Source organism: Oncorhynchus gorbuscha, unplaced genomic scaffold (assembly GCF_021184085.1).
Source record: "Oncorhynchus gorbuscha isolate QuinsamMale2020 ecotype Even-year unplaced genomic scaffold, OgorEven_v1.0 Un_scaffold_1080, whole genome shotgun sequence".
NCBI classification, from domain to species: Eukaryota; Metazoa; Chordata; class Actinopteri; order Salmoniformes; family Salmonidae; genus Oncorhynchus; species Oncorhynchus gorbuscha.
The window spans coordinates 57,716-76,439 of NW_025745969.1; the positions used below are offsets into that span (position 1 = coordinate 57,716).

General features: G+C 46.8%; 1 protein-coding gene across 4 annotated transcripts; it reads right to left on the reverse strand.

The window, feature by feature from the left end:
• Positions 1-885: 885 nt before the first annotated feature.
• Positions 886-13,883, reverse strand: LOC124021187 (NACHT, LRR and PYD domains-containing protein 12-like). 4 transcript variants are annotated; one of them, XM_046336533.1, is made up of 8 exons: positions 11,972-13,883; positions 10,876-11,223; positions 10,341-10,508; positions 10,061-10,231; positions 9,621-9,764; positions 9,367-9,540; positions 8,914-9,087; positions 886-4,764 (listed from the first exon to the last, which is right to left on the reverse strand). In XM_046336533.1, exons 1-8 carry the CDS (start codon positions 13,684-13,686, stop codon positions 4,596-4,598), a joined length of 3,063 nt encoding a protein of 1,020 aa, XP_046192489.1. In that variant the 5' UTR covers positions 13,687-13,883; the 3' UTR covers positions 886-4,595. The 4 variants fall into 4 exon arrangements, with proteins under 4 accessions (XP_046192489.1, XP_046192488.1, XP_046192491.1 ...); XM_046336532.1 differs by having other exon boundaries at positions 8,881-9,087; XM_046336535.1 differs by lacking the exon at positions 886-4,764 and adding an exon at positions 7,746-8,673.
• Between the last annotated feature and the right edge of the window lie 4,841 nt (positions 13,884-18,724).

The window sequence follows — 18,724 nt, forward strand, 5'->3', positions numbered from 1 at the left end:
TTGACTCAACTAAACTTTTGTCTATAACAACTGCCTCAGCAAATGGGAATGACTGTATTCAAAGTTGTACTAGAAAGTTGAAATTGTATTGGTTGACGGGAATATACTATGTTTGTTTCTGTCTGTTATCTATAGGGGTCACTGGCTGATTCCTTATCAGCTATTGAGAAGGAATGACAATCTAAACTCATTTCCCCTTGAGGATGAATAAAGCACAATCTCAACTCAGTCAGTATTAGTGTGTATTACTCAGAGAGGTTGGTGATCTCTAAGAAGAGAACGGTCAACAGTTTAAATTGAGAAACGTATTGCACAGTCAGTTGATATAATGGTAATCATTCGGTTACAACAACCATTTCTAACACCTGTATCATTTTTCCATCACTGTTTTGCTGTTATTCAAATCTGACAAGTAGAAACAGATGAGTAGTGTGTTCGATTAATATTATGACACGTAATGCAATGCTTAAAACACTACTGCTAAACCAACCAAACTGTCTTTTTGATCTTGTATAAATTCTGGGGGATATTTTGTATTTATGTTTTGGACTTTTATGCAAAGAAAGTTGATGAAATGATGGGGGGGTTCAAATATGCGAGATGGTGTTGGGTGTCCTCTCCCAAAAGCCCTGTAGTAGCCTTTCTTTGACTATTGCACCCATTACAACTAAAACTCCCCATGATGGGGTTCTTTTGTTGACCTTAGTGACCATTTGTTGCCATGTTGGACTAAAGTAGGAATGAATATACTTTAATAAGAAATACCATGCATTTTCAAATGTTACTCTACAAACAGTTACTGTCGTTTTTTTTCTTTGAATAAAAACACCACAATGTAATCCATTTTAGCGGTTTTATTTGTCGATTACATTTAGCAAATCACGAAATGCAGAAATGAGTATTTGTGTAAATATATCCATGATATAAACAAGTGGTTAAAGCTCGATCGGACACAGTGTTATCCTCCTGGGTGCAGTCAGTGGGGTATGCGCCCTTTACGCATCAATCAATCTCCTCTCCGTTCTTTTGCATGTTTTCGATCTGGTGTTGTTTGCCATAAGCATGTGGTGGCAAACACTTCAACTGTGTCTTGACTTTAGACTAGAGCCTTTTCAGACTCCAATGCCTGATTACAGTTTTTTTTCTGAATGCTTAAACTCTAACAGTGATTCTTGAAGCACTATCTCTGAAAACATTAACACTTGTAGCCAATGAATTTACCAAGTGTGCCAAACTGAATGCACGTTCTCTGCTTTATACTCAGTTTGTAATTTTATAACACACTTTTTTGCAAAACTGTGAACACAACTCACTGCTTTACACTCAGTTGACAATTTAATAACACACTTCTAGCAAAACTGTAAACATTGGTCTCTACATTGCTACACTATTTCGCCAATTGCCTTTCCACGTTGACACATGAAAACACTTTTAGATAATGAGCTAACTTACAAATCAGAGCTTGAGCACTATAAATAGGCCACAGGTAAACATTTGGTTTGGGCAACAATGGAGGCCAATATTGGACAGAGAGTAAGAGGGGTGATAACTAGAGGAGTACGAGGAGGTGAAGAAGTAAGAGAAGGAAGAGGTGAAGTAGGACGTGGGAGAAGGAGAGGACGGGGAAGAGGAAGTGGAGTCAGGAACACAACTGATGAAATCATGTTGTCAGCCATGGCATGAGCATGGGAGGCTGGGCAAAGGGTCCATCCAAATCTGAGTCGCTATCCTGTTGCAGGTATCATCCGGATATTTCGAGATGAGAACCGGTAAGTGACTGTAAGTTCTGTAGTCTTACTGGTACAGTAATATGTACTGTACTTTCATAATGAGAAGGATCTATCACTAAAACCATTCAAATGTTTTTATAGAACTGCAAGAAAACCAGTATCTGGTGGAAGAGGTCGACTGTTCTCCCCAGAACAGGAGACCCACATCGTAAATATGATCATTGCAAATAACGGCATCAGACTCAGAACTGCAGGACCACATAATGGTAGACAACACCATATTCTAAAACATCAACAGAGTGAGTCTGCACTCTCATCTACTGAAACGCAATAGAATTAGGATGAAGCGGCTGTACAGAGTCCCTTTCGAAAGAAACTCAGACCGTGTAAAACAACTGAGATATGAATCCTATCATTGGTACTGGATGTGGAAGTGTATGGTGCTACATCATATTGACTGATCCCTGTCTTTTCGTACTGTGATACATTGTTTTGTCTTGTCTCTTTCAGAGAGTCATGGAGCGAGAATCATGAGCTAATATATGTGGACGAGGCAGGTTTCAACCTTGCAAAAACAAGGGACACCGACAGAAATATCATCGGACACCGTGCCATTATCAACGTCCCGGGACAATGTGGTGGCAACATAATGTGTGCGGCTATTAGTCAAAATGGCGTCCTTCACCATCATGCAATCCTATGCCCATACAACACTGCACACCGTATCACATTTCTGGACCCCCTACACAATAGACTAATCCCGAATGACCAGTTGCCAGAGCAGCCCAGGTACGTCATCATCTGGGACAATGTTACTGTCACGACTTCGAAGTCGGTCCCTCTCCTTGTTCGGGTGGTGTTCGGCGGTCGACGTCACCGACCTTCTAGCCATCGCTGATCCATTTTTCATTTTCCATTGGTTTTGTCTCATCTTCCTTCACACCTGATATTCCAATCCCATCAATTCCATGTTGTGTATTTAACCCTGTTTCCCCTCATGTCCTTGTCGGTGATCGTTTGATTGTATGTTATGTGCAGTTCTGGTGTGCGACGGGTTTTTCAAGGTTTTGTGAGCACTTATTAAACGACTCCGTTTATACCAAGTTCATTCTCCTGAACCTGACTTCCCTGTCGCCAGCACGCACCCATTACAATGTGGATATATACATTCTGTATCTCCACGCGGTTTAAACAAATAATTATATTTCACCTCCTTCCTATAGGCCAAATTTAGACTGTTACAAGACCACTGTCCTTACAGATTTTGCATATCGTTTATGAGTTAGCCCCACATATTTATGGACGGCTGAGCCTGATATCCTTTGTGGTAAGGTATCTCGTGAATCGACACAATGTATTCAAGTGAGCAGACACCTAAGGCAATTGAATTGTCCTTGGTGCCCGCTCTCTTACCTTCTAATTCTGTATTTCTTCGTGACTAACTTGTTTGTATACAGGTAGACCAGGAAATGACACATCCCTCATTGGCAGATGAGAGGCAACCCTGATTAAAAGCACCCACTACTCATCAAATCAAATGTTATTTAGCATCAGTTGTTCCCCTAAAAAAAAAAGCGGTTTTGAAATCAAATCGAATTGCACCTATACACTGAAGAAGGACGTAAAGCCAAAGGTCTGTGTACGCTATTCCTAATGCAGTGAAAATGATTTTTTAAATGAGAATAATGAAGTAGGCCTAAGCTTCCTGCTACACCTTTTTGTTTTGTCGAAATTCACTGCTTTTACACACCAGCCAAGATTCTGGGACAGCGCGATGCTTCCCTTATGATTCATATTATTCCAACCTCATAGGTTGTAAATATATATAAAACACTGGAGAATGACATTTGGACTGCACTGGCTCTTTAAACTGTTAGTGGCCTGGCCTCTTGCTTTCTGTGGGATACTTTTAGCTACATTCACAAGTACAATTGATTAAATGTATTAAATGGTGCGGGGTTAATAAATCATTTCTAGGATTGGAAAAGCATGAGTACAAAAAATAACCATAGAGGACCACATCAATGATAAGAATGACAACATTTTGTGAGAAAAACATGATTTAACCAATTTCACTTGCATAGTAGATTTAGCTAAAAGTATCACAGAGAAATACTCAAATAATCTCCCTCAGGATAAGCACGGTCAATTAATGTTTTATTGGATTTAACTAGGCAAGTCAGCTAAGAACAATTCTTACTTACAATGACGGCCTACCCCAGCCAAACCCGGACAACGCTGGGACAATTGTGCGCCGCCCTATGGGACTCCCAATCACCGCCGGATGTGACACAGCCTGGATTATAACCAGGGACTGTAGTGACGCCTCTTGCACTGAGATGCAGTGTCTTAGACCGCTGTGCCACTCGGGATTTATGCATTCACAGAAGCGCCAACTGATAAAAAGAGTGCAAAACACATGTGAACCATTATATGCATATGTTAATATTCGTTGACAATATCCATGACGTAAAACATTTGTCATTAGATTGGAGTTGAACACAATATCGTGCCCTCGCCTTCAGTGGGATATGCGCCTTTCATGCATTAATCAGTCTCTTCCTCCTCTCCTCTATTGCTCTGATCCACAGTCAGCGCACCGCTTCGGACCTTTGTGGATGCAAGACCCACAAACAAATCGGTGGCACTGTGCACAGCTTTCATGGGCCAGGTTCAGTGCACACCGCGTCTTCACCTGGCACTGTGTTCTCTTCCCAGCTGGATGGGTGCCCGGGAAGGAGGCGGTGCGGCCTTGGCTGGCACTGTGTTCTCTTCCCAGTTGGATGGGTAGCCTGGAAGGAGGCGGTGCGGCCTTGGCTGCCACCTTGGCGGCTGCAGCTGCCGTCGTCTTGGATCATGTGGTTCTCACGAAGCTCTCATGCCAGATCCATGATGAAATGGATGTGGGATACCCACTTTCACCGCATTGTCTTGCCGGTACACTGGGCGAACAAAACGTGCGCGTTGATAGCAGCCGGGTCGAGCAGGTTGTAGAATACGGCAACGGCTGTCTGGCCATCGTATCCACACCAACCTGGAATAAAGTACTAAACATTAGCACAGTAACAGGACGAAATTACTATTTGCTACAGAAGAGCACAATGCATGAAATATGGTAAGGTGCGCCTACATGTATAGCCTACATTTCTGCTGTTATAGTGCGTCAGGGTCTCAGGCTCTCTCTTTGTGTCACCGCCAATGGCAACGGTCAGATGCATAGTACAGACATTTTTTCTAGGCTTCTTTCTGTAAACCGTAAGTGTTGCTTTGTCGTGCTTCAGCACCGCTGTGGATAACAGCTCTGCTTGTGACTGGTTACATGCAGATGGAGGCAGCTCCCCCACCAAGCTTGTGTTCTTGTCAATCAACTTATTTGCCAATGGCAGTGATGTGAAGATGTCGTCTGTGTTTACATTCCTACCCTCGCCAAGGTAAGGTTCTACAAGCCTCATCACCACATTTTCAGGACGCTAAGATTCATCTTTCCCCAGATGTGGAAAGACATTCAGCACGTACTTGATGTGAAGTCAGCTGCCAACCGAAACTTCATGCGTAAAGCGACATTTCGTTTTCGTGGGGAACCATTGCTCCTCAATGGTGATGTTCACTCCTGGCTTGTAAAAGAGGTAGCACAGTACTGTAAAAAAAACATTCCAATCTTCTGATACTAAGGAGAATTTGTCAGTTTCCAGGCGCATACGTCTGGTCGCTCTTGCATCAAAACGCAGGTATCACATGATTTCTCTGAAACGGTTCCGTGGCACAGTGTCTCAGAAGAAAGTGATCCCATACCTGTCTGACCAGAGGCGTGTTCTGGACATACAGGAGCGCAATGAACGCTTCCAGCTCATCCACAGACATGTCCCACGTTTTGTCTCCTTTTGTTCTGTGCGCCTCAGCTACAGTATGGTCCCTGATTTGCTGCAACATCTCCATGTCACATAAACAATGAAAGCTGTCGAATGCTCTTGTCAATTATTGCTTTTGCGTAAGGTGTAGGGCCCGACTCCACTGGGATTCCATTATGTGCTGATAATCGACTCGGAGCATTGTCAGCAGGCTTTTTTATCCAAACCGTGCCGGTCGTCCCCGTCTCCTCTCCCTCCATCTCAGTTAGGGGCCGTCCCCGTCTCCTCTCTCTCCATCTCAGTTAGGGGCCGTCCCCGTCTCCTCTCTCTCCATCTCAGTTAGGGGCCGTCCCCGTCTCCTCTCTCTCCATCTCGGTTAGGGGCCGTCCCCGTCTCCTCTCTCTCCTTCTCAGTTAGGGGCCGTCCTCGTCTCCTCCCTCTCCATCTCAGTTAGGGGCCGTCCCCGTCTCCTCTCTCTCCATCTCAGTTAGGGGCCGTCCCCGTCTCCTCTCTCTCCATCTCAGTTAGGGGCCGTCCCCGTCTCCTCTCTCTCCATCTCAGTTAGGGGCCGTCCCCGTCTCCTCTCTCTCCATCTCAGTTAGGGGCCGTCCCCGTCTCCTCATCTCAGTTAGGGGCCGTCCCCGTCTCCTCTCTCTCCATCTCAGTTAGGGGCCGTCCCCGTCTCCTCTCTCTCCATCTCAGTTAGGGGCCGTCCCCGTCTCCTCTCTCTCCATCTCAGTTAGGGGCCGTCCCCGTCTCCTCTCTCTCCATCTCGGTTAGGGGCCGTCCCCGTCTCCTCTCTCTCCTTCTCAGTTAGGGGCCGTCCTCGTCTCCTCCCTCTCCATCTCAGTTAGGGGCCGTCCCCGTCTCCTCTCTCTCCATCTCAGTTAGGGGCCGTCCCCGTCTCCTCTCTCTCCATTTCAGTTAGGGGCCGTCCCCGTCTCCTCTCTCTCCATCTCAGTTAGGGGCCGTCCCCGTCTCCTCTCTCTCCATCTCAGTTAGGGGCCGTCCCCGTCTCCTCATCTCAGTTAGGGGCCGTCCCCGTCTCCTCTCTCTCCATCTCAGTTAGGGGCCGTCCCCGTCTCCTCTCTCTCCATCTCAGTTAGGGGCCGTGCCCGTCTCCTCTCTCTCCAGCTCAGTTAGGGGCCGTCCCCGTCTCCTCTCTCTCCATCTCAGTTAGGGGCCGTCCCCGTCTCCTCTCTCTCCTTCTCAGTTAGGGGCCGTCCCCGTCTCCTCTCTCTCCATCTCAGTTAGGGGCCATCCCCGTCTCCTCTCTCTCCATCTCAGTTAGGGGCCGTCCCCGTCTCCTCTCTCTCCATCTCAGTTAGGGGCCGTCCCCGTCTCCTCTCTCTCCATCTCAGTTAGGGGCCGTCCCTGTCTCCTCTCTCTCCATCTCAGTTAGGGGCCGTCCCCGTCTCCTCTCTCTCCATCTCAGTTAGGGGCCGTCCCCGTCTCCTCTCCATCTCAGTTAGTGACGCCTGCACAGCGGGCATCATTCGGGCTCTCTTGCGCCTAGGCAGATCAGGCTCCTAATCAGAATCAGCATGTAATGAAGTATTCCCCCTTTCGTTATCCGAGTCGATCTCAGCATCAAGTTCCTCCCCTCCATCTGACTCCATCTCATTCAAATCTCGTAGCGTTATCAGCGCTTCTCGCACCTCAATTCCCGGTTTTGTTATTGCACGTCTCCGTTTCAGTGTTGACAACTAATTTTCAGGGTAAATTGCTAGAGTTAGGTTGATTTGTTGCTAAAAGTTGCTAAATGACGTTGTGATGTCATTCCGTAGAATATGCAATAACGTTACTCAAATTGCCTGGCCATCTCGGCAAAAAATCTGATTTGACATTTGTTCAGGTACAGACTCCCACTTTTTTTCTGTACAATTTTCTTTGAGACATGTTGATTGATGTTGTAAGTTCTGTTCAACATCAAACATTCGCGACCAACTACATTAATTGGATTTGGCTCGTCGAACCCGAACTACTGCTGCTGCAGTCAGCCAACAATGATTTTCAATTTGCTGAAATTGCTGCTGCCTGTGCACGAGCTGAGCGCCTGCTGTTGACGTCACTCACAATGCACTTTTGCAGCCAGGCACGTGTGTTTTGACTAAGTATGTTACAGATCAAATCGTTTTTGTGTCATTTAGAGGGAAAGTGCGTGCATTTTAGCATTTGAGTCACTTTTCAAAAGTTGGTCAAAGTTCCAAATACATGTTTTAAACTAGCTATGTTTGTTGCTAGGTGCTGTTTGCAAAAGAAGTCGCCAGGGTAGTCTGAAAAGTTGCTAAATCTAGCAACAAAATTCGCTAAATTGGCATCACTGCTCGGTTTCGCTTCCAGGCCACCCCTCTCTCTCTCGTTTCTTCTTCTTCTGTGACAATGGCGGTCCGCAAACAAACGTTAAATGTTCATGCCACCACCTACTGAGCAGGAGTTTGTGGTCAAATCACAGTTTACAACATTAGCTCCCCATTTCTAAATCCTCTGACCCAATAAAGTATTTCCGAGTAAACGAAAAAAGAGCCCCACTAACGTCTAATAGTACAGATTATTTTAATGAATGTTATATTTTTTGGTGAATCTTTTAACACTTATCAGCAATACATGTACAATATATCAAAAACTATATACAACGATCAATTCAGTCGTCTGAATGCAAAATCCCAGTCTGCACAGCGATCAATTCAGTCGTCTGAATGCAAATCCCAGCCTGCACAGCGATCAATTCAGTCGTCTGAATGCAAATCCCAGCCTGCACAGCGATCAATTCAGTCGTCTGAATGCAAATCCCAGCCTGCACAGCGATCAATTCAGTCGTCTGAATGCAAATCCCAGCCTGCACAGCGATCAATTCAGTCGTCTGAATGCAAATCCCAGCCTGCACAGCGATCAATTCAGTCGTCTGAATGCAAATCCCAGCCTGCACAGTGATCAATTCAGTCGTCTGAATGCAAATCCCAGTCTGTGTCCGAGATAGCATCCTGTTCCCTTTACAGTGAAGCACTTTTGACCGGAGCGAGTACAGAACTTGAGGATCGAGACGTCAAGAAGAACCCCATCAAGCGAGTCAAGACCTCTCTCAATCGTTGATTCTAGAACAAAGAATAGTATTACCACCATAGACATATAACACAACAAAATAATGTTCTCATTCCATCCCTATTCTAACAGAATTTTCCACTGAGGGGCCACAGTATCCAATTATGAAAAGTTGACACACACACACACATACACACACACACAGGGATGGGGGAAAGTCAGTGAAGACCCAGAAAAGTCATTATAAATAAATCACTAACATCGTTGTACGCTTTGATGGCACCAGGACATACTCTAGAGTCTGTAGTTTATAGCGTTGATTGTCCCTTATGTCAATGAGAATTCTCAGTCCTTCTTCTCCCGTGTCGTTTCCCATCAAGCCCAGTTCTGTGATGCTGGAGCGGCTGGACTTCAGGGCTACGGCTAGGGAGGAGCAGCCCTTTACTGTGATCCCACAGCATCTCAGACTGGAGAGAGAGAGGGTGGAAAGAGAGATAGGGTGAATGTGGGGAGAGAGATGGGGATAGAGAGAAAGAGAGTGGAGAAGGTCACCAGAGAGGGAGAAAAAACCTTCAATTTGGTTTGGTCAACAAGACGACATAAATTGTACGAGTGATTTATAAGTTAACAAATGACCAAGTCATTTTGTGAATATGCTTATAATAATTCATTGTTTGAAGAGCGTGCGGTGTGATATCATAGACCAAGCCATGAGCTTTATAACCCTCTCTAATGCTGTTACTTACAACAGTCTCTCCAGTGTACAACACCTGGACGTCAGTCCCATGTAGAGAGTCTTCACACCGCGGTCTCCCAGGTCGTTTCCAGAGAGATCCAGCTCTTTCAGGTCGGTGAGGTTGGAGCTGAGAGCTTCAACCAGCTCCCCACAGCATTTCTCTGTCAGTTTACAGTCACTCACCCTAGGTGGGAAGAGGTAATTACATTGAGAAGGTTGTCCCCCCCCACACACGCACACACGTGCTAGGTTTGCAGAACTCACCTGAGGGTCTCAAATGAAGACAAGCAGAACAAGACATCGGCCCAGTCATCCGAGTCGCCCAGATGGTTCCTGCTGATGTCCAGCTCTTTGAGGATAGAGTTGAAATGAAACCCTCTGACTAGGGTGATGCCACAGCTCGCCAAACTGGAGAGACAAGGGTAAAGAAAAAGAAACACTTCAATATTCAAGGTTCAAATACTATCTTTCAGAGACTTTAAGTGTTCCCTTCAGACTGCCTGGAGAGCTCGATGCGCAGACAGGGTTTGCACTTTTGCAACTATTCTATTGGTTCCATTGTGCCAAGGAAGGTCAATCAATCCAAGTCTGACAAGTATTTGAACTAATTTCAAATAGTATTTGAACCAAAGTCTGTCATCTTACATGGAGTAGGGGCTAGGGGAGATTGGCCCGTACACTCTTGGTGAGGTAAGCGAGCTTACATGAGTTTCTCCAGTTGACAGGCGGGCAGCCTGAAGGCTTTGCAGAGCATCTTGACCCCCACGTCCTTCAGGTTATTGTTGCTCAGGTTGAGCTCCCTCAGACTGGGGATGTTCACCAGACACCTAATCATGTTCTCACAGCATTTCTCAGTGAGCTGACAACAGTACAACCTGGTGGTGGAGGGAAAATGTATGGTACATTTACTACAGTGAACATTCCACTTTAGAATCAGTGAGGTGGAATGTGTGAGTGTACTACAATACTCCAGACAGTACTCACTCCAGTTTGTATATCTGGGTTGACTTCAGTATGTCCATGAGCATCTTCACCCCCCGGTCTCCCAGGTCGTTCATGCTGACGTCCAGCTCTCGCAGGTGTCTGGGGTTGTCTATCAGCAACACCGCCAGAGCGCGACTCAGCTCCAGGCCCAGCTTGCAGTTTGAGAGCCTAACGAAGATTATAATACTTTAGAAGACGTGGTACAGCGGTTAGTGCTGCGAACCCCAGCACAGATGTACAGCCTAGGCTACCAGAGTCGACATGAGTTTCAATCCGACCCACGCCATTCTGACTTGCAAACTCTTATAACTCTCCTGTCTCCTCTTCACTGTCCTATCTCAATAAAAATACATTATACCCTTAAATAATATATTTATGTAAATTAGTTTAGAAGATAAACTGTATTTCCTTATGAGGAGAACTTAATTTGCATCAAACCACAGGATAAACCCATAGGGGAACTGAATTCAATGATGTTACAATTGTGTACAAACATAATCAGAACGGGTTTCCTAGCCATTGACTCAATACTCACTTCAGGATCTGCAGTTTGCAATTGACAACCTTCAGTCCGTCAACGAGATGAAACACCCCCGATTCTCCCGGTTCGTTTCCGCTCAGATCCAGCTCTCGCAGGTGCGAGGGGTTGGATTTGAGAGCTTTGGCCAGAGCTGCAAAGCCATTCCGTTTCACCCTGCAGCCGGACAGTTTCAGTCTCTCCAGTCGGCAGTGTGGCTTGGCCAAGCCGGCCGCCAACAGCTGCACTCCCGAGTCCTTCAGCGTGTTGAAACTCAGGTCCAGAGTTTTCAGATTGGAGACCTTTGAGGTGAGCGCCGAGGCCAGACATTCACAGGATTTCTCTGTTAGTTTGTGATATGACAGCCTGGTAAGAAGGAGGGTTAGGGAATAAAAAATAACATCAAACCAACAGAACTGTGTAATGACCAGAATACGGGTCTAACAAACCTGAATTACATCACAGGGAAGATAATTATCTTGTGTTATAGACATTTAATATTGGTATCCGTACTTCAACACTTTGGATTTAGAATGATACAATGACTATGAATCTAAAGTGCAGGCGGTCGGCTTTACTTTAAGGGTGTTTTCAACCATAACGGGCGAACCGTTTAGAAATTACAGCACTTTTTGTACCTAGTCCGCCCATTTTAAGGGACCAAAAGTATTGGGCGGAATTCACTTTTGTGACTTGACGTAGTCAACAGTGACGTATTTGGTCCCGTATTCATCGGACATAGCTACATCAAGCTTGTGACTACAAATTGATTGGATGTATTTGCTGTCTGTTTTGGTTGTTTCAGATTATTTTGTGTCCAATAGAAATGCCTGGTAAATAATGTGTTGTGTCATTTTGGAGTCACTTTCATTGTAAATAAGAATAGAAAATGTTTCTAAACACAATCATTTTAGTCCTATAAAATGGAGGGAATAGCCTATGTACAAAAAGTGCTGTAATTTCTAAACGGTTCACCCGATATGGATGAAAATGTTATTATATCACATCCAAAAGTGCTGGAGTACAGAGCCAAAACTACAACAAATGTGTCACTTTCCCAATACTTTTGGAGCTCACTGTAATAGCTGGTCTCGTTAAATGACCAGGTACATACGTGGCTGTCTGGGAAGCTTTGATCACTGGCAGCATCCTCAGAAGTTCCTCGTCTCCTCTCTTCTTTACTTCCAACCCAAGCATGTCTATTGGCCCAGACTCCGATGCCAATAACACAGCGGCCAGGTCAGACCAATGTGCACGTGGGTATTTGGCATCTGGGGGGATTCCCGTATTGAGAAAGCTCACACCATCAGTTTCTAAAGAGCTGTCACCCAGTTCCGTCAGGCAGTTCAGCAGGTTGAGGGTCCTCGGTGAAGCGGGATTCTCCATAACCTTCTTCTTGATGTACTCTACCGTTTCCGTCAGTGTCTCCGACGAGTTGTAGCCGGCCTCTGCGATTGACTGGATGAAGCTCTGCGAGAAGCTGAGGAGGAACCGGAGGAAGAGGTCCAGCTTTCCGTTTTTGCTCTGCAAGGCCATGTCCACTGCATTCCTCAGGTTTTCATCTGGGCTGTTGCAGGATCGATTAAACCACATTGCAGCAAAGAACTCCTGAATGGTGGTATGCCCAAAGTAGTAGATCTTCTTTTGGTGCAGCCCAATATCCTCCCTGAAGATGGGTATGCTTACTTTTGCAAACTCTGACCCCTCATCACAGTTAATGTCGCACTCTTGTAGGTCTTCCCTGTAGACAACCGTGTTGCCTTTCACCAACTGCTTAAAGGCTAGTTCCCCCAATTTAATAGCCATCTTCTGGGTATTCGGATTCTGTGTTTGCAACAGAGCGAGTAGGTCAGTGTACATTGGAGTCAGAGCTCCGGGGTCATATTCTTTATCGGATAGCCATGTCTGTCTAACGAGGACTGATGCAGAAATCGAACAGATAATAGGTATCTGGCACAAAACATAGAGGCTTTTTGAGCACTTCAAGTGGTGGATAATTGCATTGGCCTGGTCCGTGTGAATGGTTGCTCTCCTGAAGAACTCCTCTTTCTGAGAGTCCGTGAAGCCTTCGATTTCTGTCACTTCGTTGATGTACTGAAGAGGGATGTGATGGACTGCTTCAGGTCTGGATGTAATCCATATGTGAGCGGCGGAGGGAAGAAGGTTACCGTTAATAAGGTTTGTCAGCAGTGTCGGCACGGAGGAGGGCTCTGTGAGATCGGTCACTATCGGGCTGTTCTTGAAGTCGAGAGGACGTCGAAATTCATCCAGCCCGTCAAGAATGAACCCAACTCTGAAGTTCTCCAAGTTGTAAATGCCAGGTTCTTTCAATTCTGGGAAAAATTTGTAAAGAAGTTCAATCAGACTCAGTCTCTCCTTCAGCAAATTCAGCTCCCGGAAAGGAAGGGGAAATATGAGAGTACATTGCTGGTTTCCTTTTCCCTCTGCCCAGTTAAGAATAATCATCCGCACCTGGCTAGTTTTGCCAATACCAGAGACGCCCTTTGTCAGCGCTATTCTGACTCGCTCGTCGTCTAGTTCAGAATCAAAGTATAAGCCTAAGGGTGAGCATCTCCATTGGCGTCTCTTCCTGAAAGTTGGCTTAATTTGAATGTACTCATGTTGGTTCACCTCTCCACTTTCACCAGGTGGATAGTGGAGATCACAATGAATATAAAATAGATGCTCAGTTTCCCCCCCTGGCGGACTTTGGTACTTTTTCTTCAGGGTGGCTTTGAGCTTATTGCTGAGTTTTACCACATTGGAGTCAGAGACATCCCTGTTAAATAGACAAAACAATATATGTAATTTCTGAAGGGTTTTAACCATATTGTATGTTAACTGTATAGTCTATTATTGTGAGAGCACACCAGTTGACCCTCTTGAGCCTCTTTGTCACGGATCCCCCCGGTACTGCTGCTCATTCCGTTCACCAGGTCTACGTCACCGGCCTCCTCGGCGTCACTGAACTGGATTCATTACCACCAACCCCGGACTGTCTTGTCTCATTACGCACACCTGGTTCCCATTCCCCCTGAATAGTATGTGTATAAATGTGCCCTGTGTTCCCCACTGTCCTTGTCGGTTATTGTCCCATGTCCGTTGGTCTTGTAAGTACCTGTGCTATGTTGTATCGGCGTCCATGTTACGTGTTATTTTGCACTTGTTTTATGGGTTTCGTCCTGTGTATTATTTAGAGGTTTACACCTTACTCTTTAGTTAGGATAGAGAAATAAAAAACCCTATTATGTATTCCTGCGCTTGTCTCCTATCATTATACAGCGTGACAGAATAGCCAACCTATCTAAAAGGAGACAGGAAAGACCGAGCTGACGACCATCGTAGAGACAGTTCAGCATCACAAGGAATGTCTCTCCAGACTCGGCAGCGCCACGGACAGCGTGCTGGCAACCATCCTGCGTTTGGAAGGCATTGTGCATTCCCTCCAGTCTCCAGCACCGGATCCTGCACCAGCCCCCACAACACCACTACCTGCCTCCGTCCCATCTGAGCCGGTCCGCGGAATAGCCCTGTCCCTCTCGGAGCACTTTGATGGTGCTCCAGCGAGATGCAAGGGATTCCATCTGCAATGAGACCTGGCTGTCTCCGGGAGAGATTGGGTTGCCACCGTCATCTCGGCACTGACCGTACGGGCCCTGGACTGGGGTGCCACAGTCTGGGAAACGGGCAGAACCGAGGTCAAGTCCTGCGAGCGCTTCACCCTCCTCTTCCGCTCGGTGTTTGATCATCCTGTGGATGGCCAAGAAGGGGTTGACTGCCTACTCTGACTACGCCAGGGATCTAGGACCGCCTCGGAGTTCGCTCTGGAGTTCCGGAACATTGTGGCCTCCACCGGAGGGAAGGAGTGGCCTCTAGTCACTGTGTTCCGCAGCGGACCACGGAAGGAGGTACAGATGGAGTTGTAATGCCGTGATGACAACCTGTCACTTGACCAGCTCATCCGCATGGTCATCCATTTGGACATCCTCCAGCGGTCCCGTCGAAGACCTGCATAGAATCGGGAGCCCATGGCTACACCTGCTCCGTGCCCAGAGCCGATGGAGGTGGGCTCTGCACGTTTGCCCGAGGCAGAGCGTAGGAGAAGGAGGAATCTAGGCCTCTGCTCCTATTGTGGAGAAAGGGGTCATTTCTCCCCGACCTACCCTCTATCCACCAATAGGCGAGGAGGTGTCAAGCCAGGGAATTCCCCTGCTCCGACCCAGGTAGGATGCAAGATCTCCCCTCCTTTTTGTCAACTCAACCAGTGTGTTTTCCCATTAAATTCCCTGAATACCCTAGCCCCTCACTCCCGTTAGTTCTGATTGATTCCGGAGCTGCTGGGTATCTTTTAGATAGAGCACTGGCCACCGAATTACGCATTCCTTTGGTTTCCCCGACAATCACCCATTCCGGTTCGAGCCCTGGATAATTGTCCAATAGGGACAGGGCTCGTACATCACATCATTGTTCCCGTTTCTCTGCTGACAAATGACACTCATTTAGAACAGATCACCTTTTCGATTATAGACACCCCCACCCGCCCTGTTGTTTTAGGGTCCCCTGGTTGAGTTGGCATAAACCTGTTATTTCCTGGTCCGAGAGGAGACTGCTGGGTTGGTCGCAGGAGTGTCATGGGAGGTGTCTCGCGGTGTCTGTCAACACCACTACGGTGGAAAGTCCGGAACACGCCCCCCGAGTGGAGTTACCGGAGGAATACCAGGATCTGCACACGCCTTCCTCCTCATTGCCCCTGGGACTGTCCCATTGACCTGCTCTCTGACGCAGCCCTCCCGAGAGGACACATCTATCCCCTCTCCTATGCGGAGACCGAGGCCATGGAGACCTACATACAGGAGAGCCTCCAGCAGGATTTTATCCGTCCCTCCACGTCACCAGCCTCCTCAAGCGTATTTTTTTGTTAAAAAGAAAGATGGGGAACTGCACCCCTGCATTGATTATCGAATACTGAATAAAGCCACCGTTAAGTTCAGCTATTCTTTACCCCTCATCCCAACCATCATCGAACAAATGCACAGGTACTTCACGAATCTGGACTTGAGGTGCACCTACAATCTGGTGTGCATTTGTGCGGGCGACGAATGGAAAACAGCCTTTTCCACCACGGGCCATTACGAGCATCTCAAAATGCCTTTTGTCGTGTCTAATACTCGTTCAGTTTTCCAGGCCTTTATTAATGAAGTGTTTCAGGACATGCTGGGACGGGGCGCAAGGTTTATATAAACATTTTGGTCTATTCTGCTGACCGCACCCAGCATGTCTCGTTAGTCAAGTCTGTGCTGGGAAGACTGTTGGGGCATGATCTACAGTTGAAGTCGGAAGTTTACATACACCTTGGTTGGAGTCATTAAAACTAGTTTTTCAACCACTCCACAAATTTATTGTTAACAAACTATAGTTTTGGCAAGTCGTTTAGGACATCTACAATTGTTTACAGGCAGATTATTTCACTTATAATTCATTGTATCACAATTCCAATTGGTCAGAAGTTTACATACACTAAGTTGACTGTGCTTTTTAAAGAACTCAAAATAAAAACACTTTTGACGAGAGAATCCAGCAAATAATGCCTTTTAATCAACACAATAATGCATGCAGAACACACATGAATAAAGTGGCATGACCACTTTACTTTGAACTTTGAAATCTCACGTTCTCTGGCGTACACATAGATCCACAGTATTTGTTGGAATCGGAATGGAATGCTGCAGATAACTTGATTGAATGTTTAAAGTCTTATTAACAAAACAGAGGTGGTGTTTAAACACACTAATGCACCGTTTTGTAACAGCCTGTACGACGTACATCCGTATCTGACTATTCAGACTGATCTTCAGAGTCACAGTTCTGGCACACATAAATTACCTGGCCTGCGGTGCAAGCATCATGGGCCCATTTGAATCATCTCACACACTTCACCCAAGTCTCATTTGAAAGGCTGTTTGAAAATGTTTCCACACAGACGAGGCAGAAGCACTCCTCTTCATCTGATGACTCTTCTACAATTTTGCTTTTTTTTAGCTACCTTGTTCTTTGCAGATCCAGATTTTGACTCAATCCCTTACTTCCCTTTCTTTGTGGGCTATACTCGGCCTTGTCTCAGGATGGTAAGTTGGTGGTTGAAGATCCCTCTAGTGGTGTGGGGGCTGTGCTTTGGCAAAGTGAGTGGGGTTATATCCTGCCTGTTTGGCCCTGTCTGGGGGTATCATCGGATGGGGCCACATTGTCTCCCGACCCCTCCAGTGTCAGCCTCCAGTATTTATGCTGCAGTAGTTTATGTCAGGGGGCTAGGGTCAGTCTGTTATATCTGGAGTATTTCTCCTGTTTTATCCGGTGTCCTGTATGAATTTAAGTATGCTCTCTATAATTCTCTCTCTCGGTGTAGCTGAGCCCTAGGACCATGCCTCAGGACTACCTGGCCTGATGACTCCTTGCTGTTCCCAGTCCACCTGGCCGAGCTGTTGGTCCAGTTTCAACTGTTCTGCCTGCAGCTATGGAATCCTGACCTGTTCACCGGACGCGCTACCTGTCTCAGACCTGCTGTTTTCAACTCTCTAGAGACAGCATAAGCGGTAGAGATACTCTGAATGATCGGCTATGAAAAGCCAACTGACATTTACTCCTGGAGTTGGTAGTCCGCTGTCAGCAATGGCATTGTTGGGCAAGGGTGAGCTGGTGCTAGCATAAGAACCGGGCAGGTCGGTGTCTGAGCTTGTGCTAGGCAGGGCCAGAATGGTGCTGGGACTTGGCAGGTTGGTGCTGGGGCCTGGCATGGCTGGAATGGTGCTGGGACCTGGCAGGTTGGTACTGGGGCCTGGCAGGGCTGAAATGGTGCTGGGGCCTGGCAGGGCTGGAATGTCGCTGGGGCCTGGCAGGGCTGGAATTGTGCTAGGGCCTAGCAGGTTGGTGCTGGGGCCTGGCAGGGCTGGAATGTTGCTGGGGCCTGGCAGGGCAGGGTTGGTGCTGGGGCTTGGCAGGGCTGGAATAGTGCTGGGGCCTGGCAGGTTGGTGCTGGGGCCTGGCAGGGCTGGAATAGTGCTGGGGCCTGGCAGGGTTGGGTTCTGAATGGGGTGATCTGTAACGTAGGATGGCTCATACTCGGTTTCCAGAAATACAACAGGGATGTAAGGTTGTATCCCAGCCACCCTAAAGCCAGCCTGAATGTTCAAGGGGGTTGCAGCCAGAGGATAGGGGATCTCCACAATCCCATGAATGTCATAAATTGACATTGTCTTCCCGGGATTGTTCCTCATCCAGGCATCACACACGGTGTTAATATGCCTCTTTGGCGGCCTGTAGACAGACCTGTCTAAGGGTTGAAGCCGATGCGAGCAATGGGGTTTGAATGACATCATAATTATGCCATTTTCTTTGGCATAATTGAGTCCATCAATGGACAGATGAGACACTTGGTTTTGTCCAAAAGGAGTAAACAGGTCTTCTTCTTTGAGCACTTTGTATGCTTGACAATGTCTCAGGAAGTCAACAAAGTGCACATCTTTCATCCACCCAGAGGGATTTGTCCCCTCCTTTGCTGCCAGGTGGCCCGTTGATCAGGACTTTGATCGCAGAAGTTGACACGGGGTGGATATAAAATACGGAGGTATACTATTCCCTGTGGCTGAGACAGCACAGGCCAGTGTGAAGAGGGTTCCCCTTTCAGCGGAGGTCAGTGACCCTACTCATTTGAATCCAGGTCTGCCTATCACTTTGTCAGGTTTATGTACAGTGGTCACCCCAGTTTCATCGACATTCCATATGTCTTCTGGTCCAAATTGATATCTTTGTATCACTTCTGCTACATTGTCGAAGAAAGCGTTAACATTTTCTCTGTTGAAGCTACTTGCCC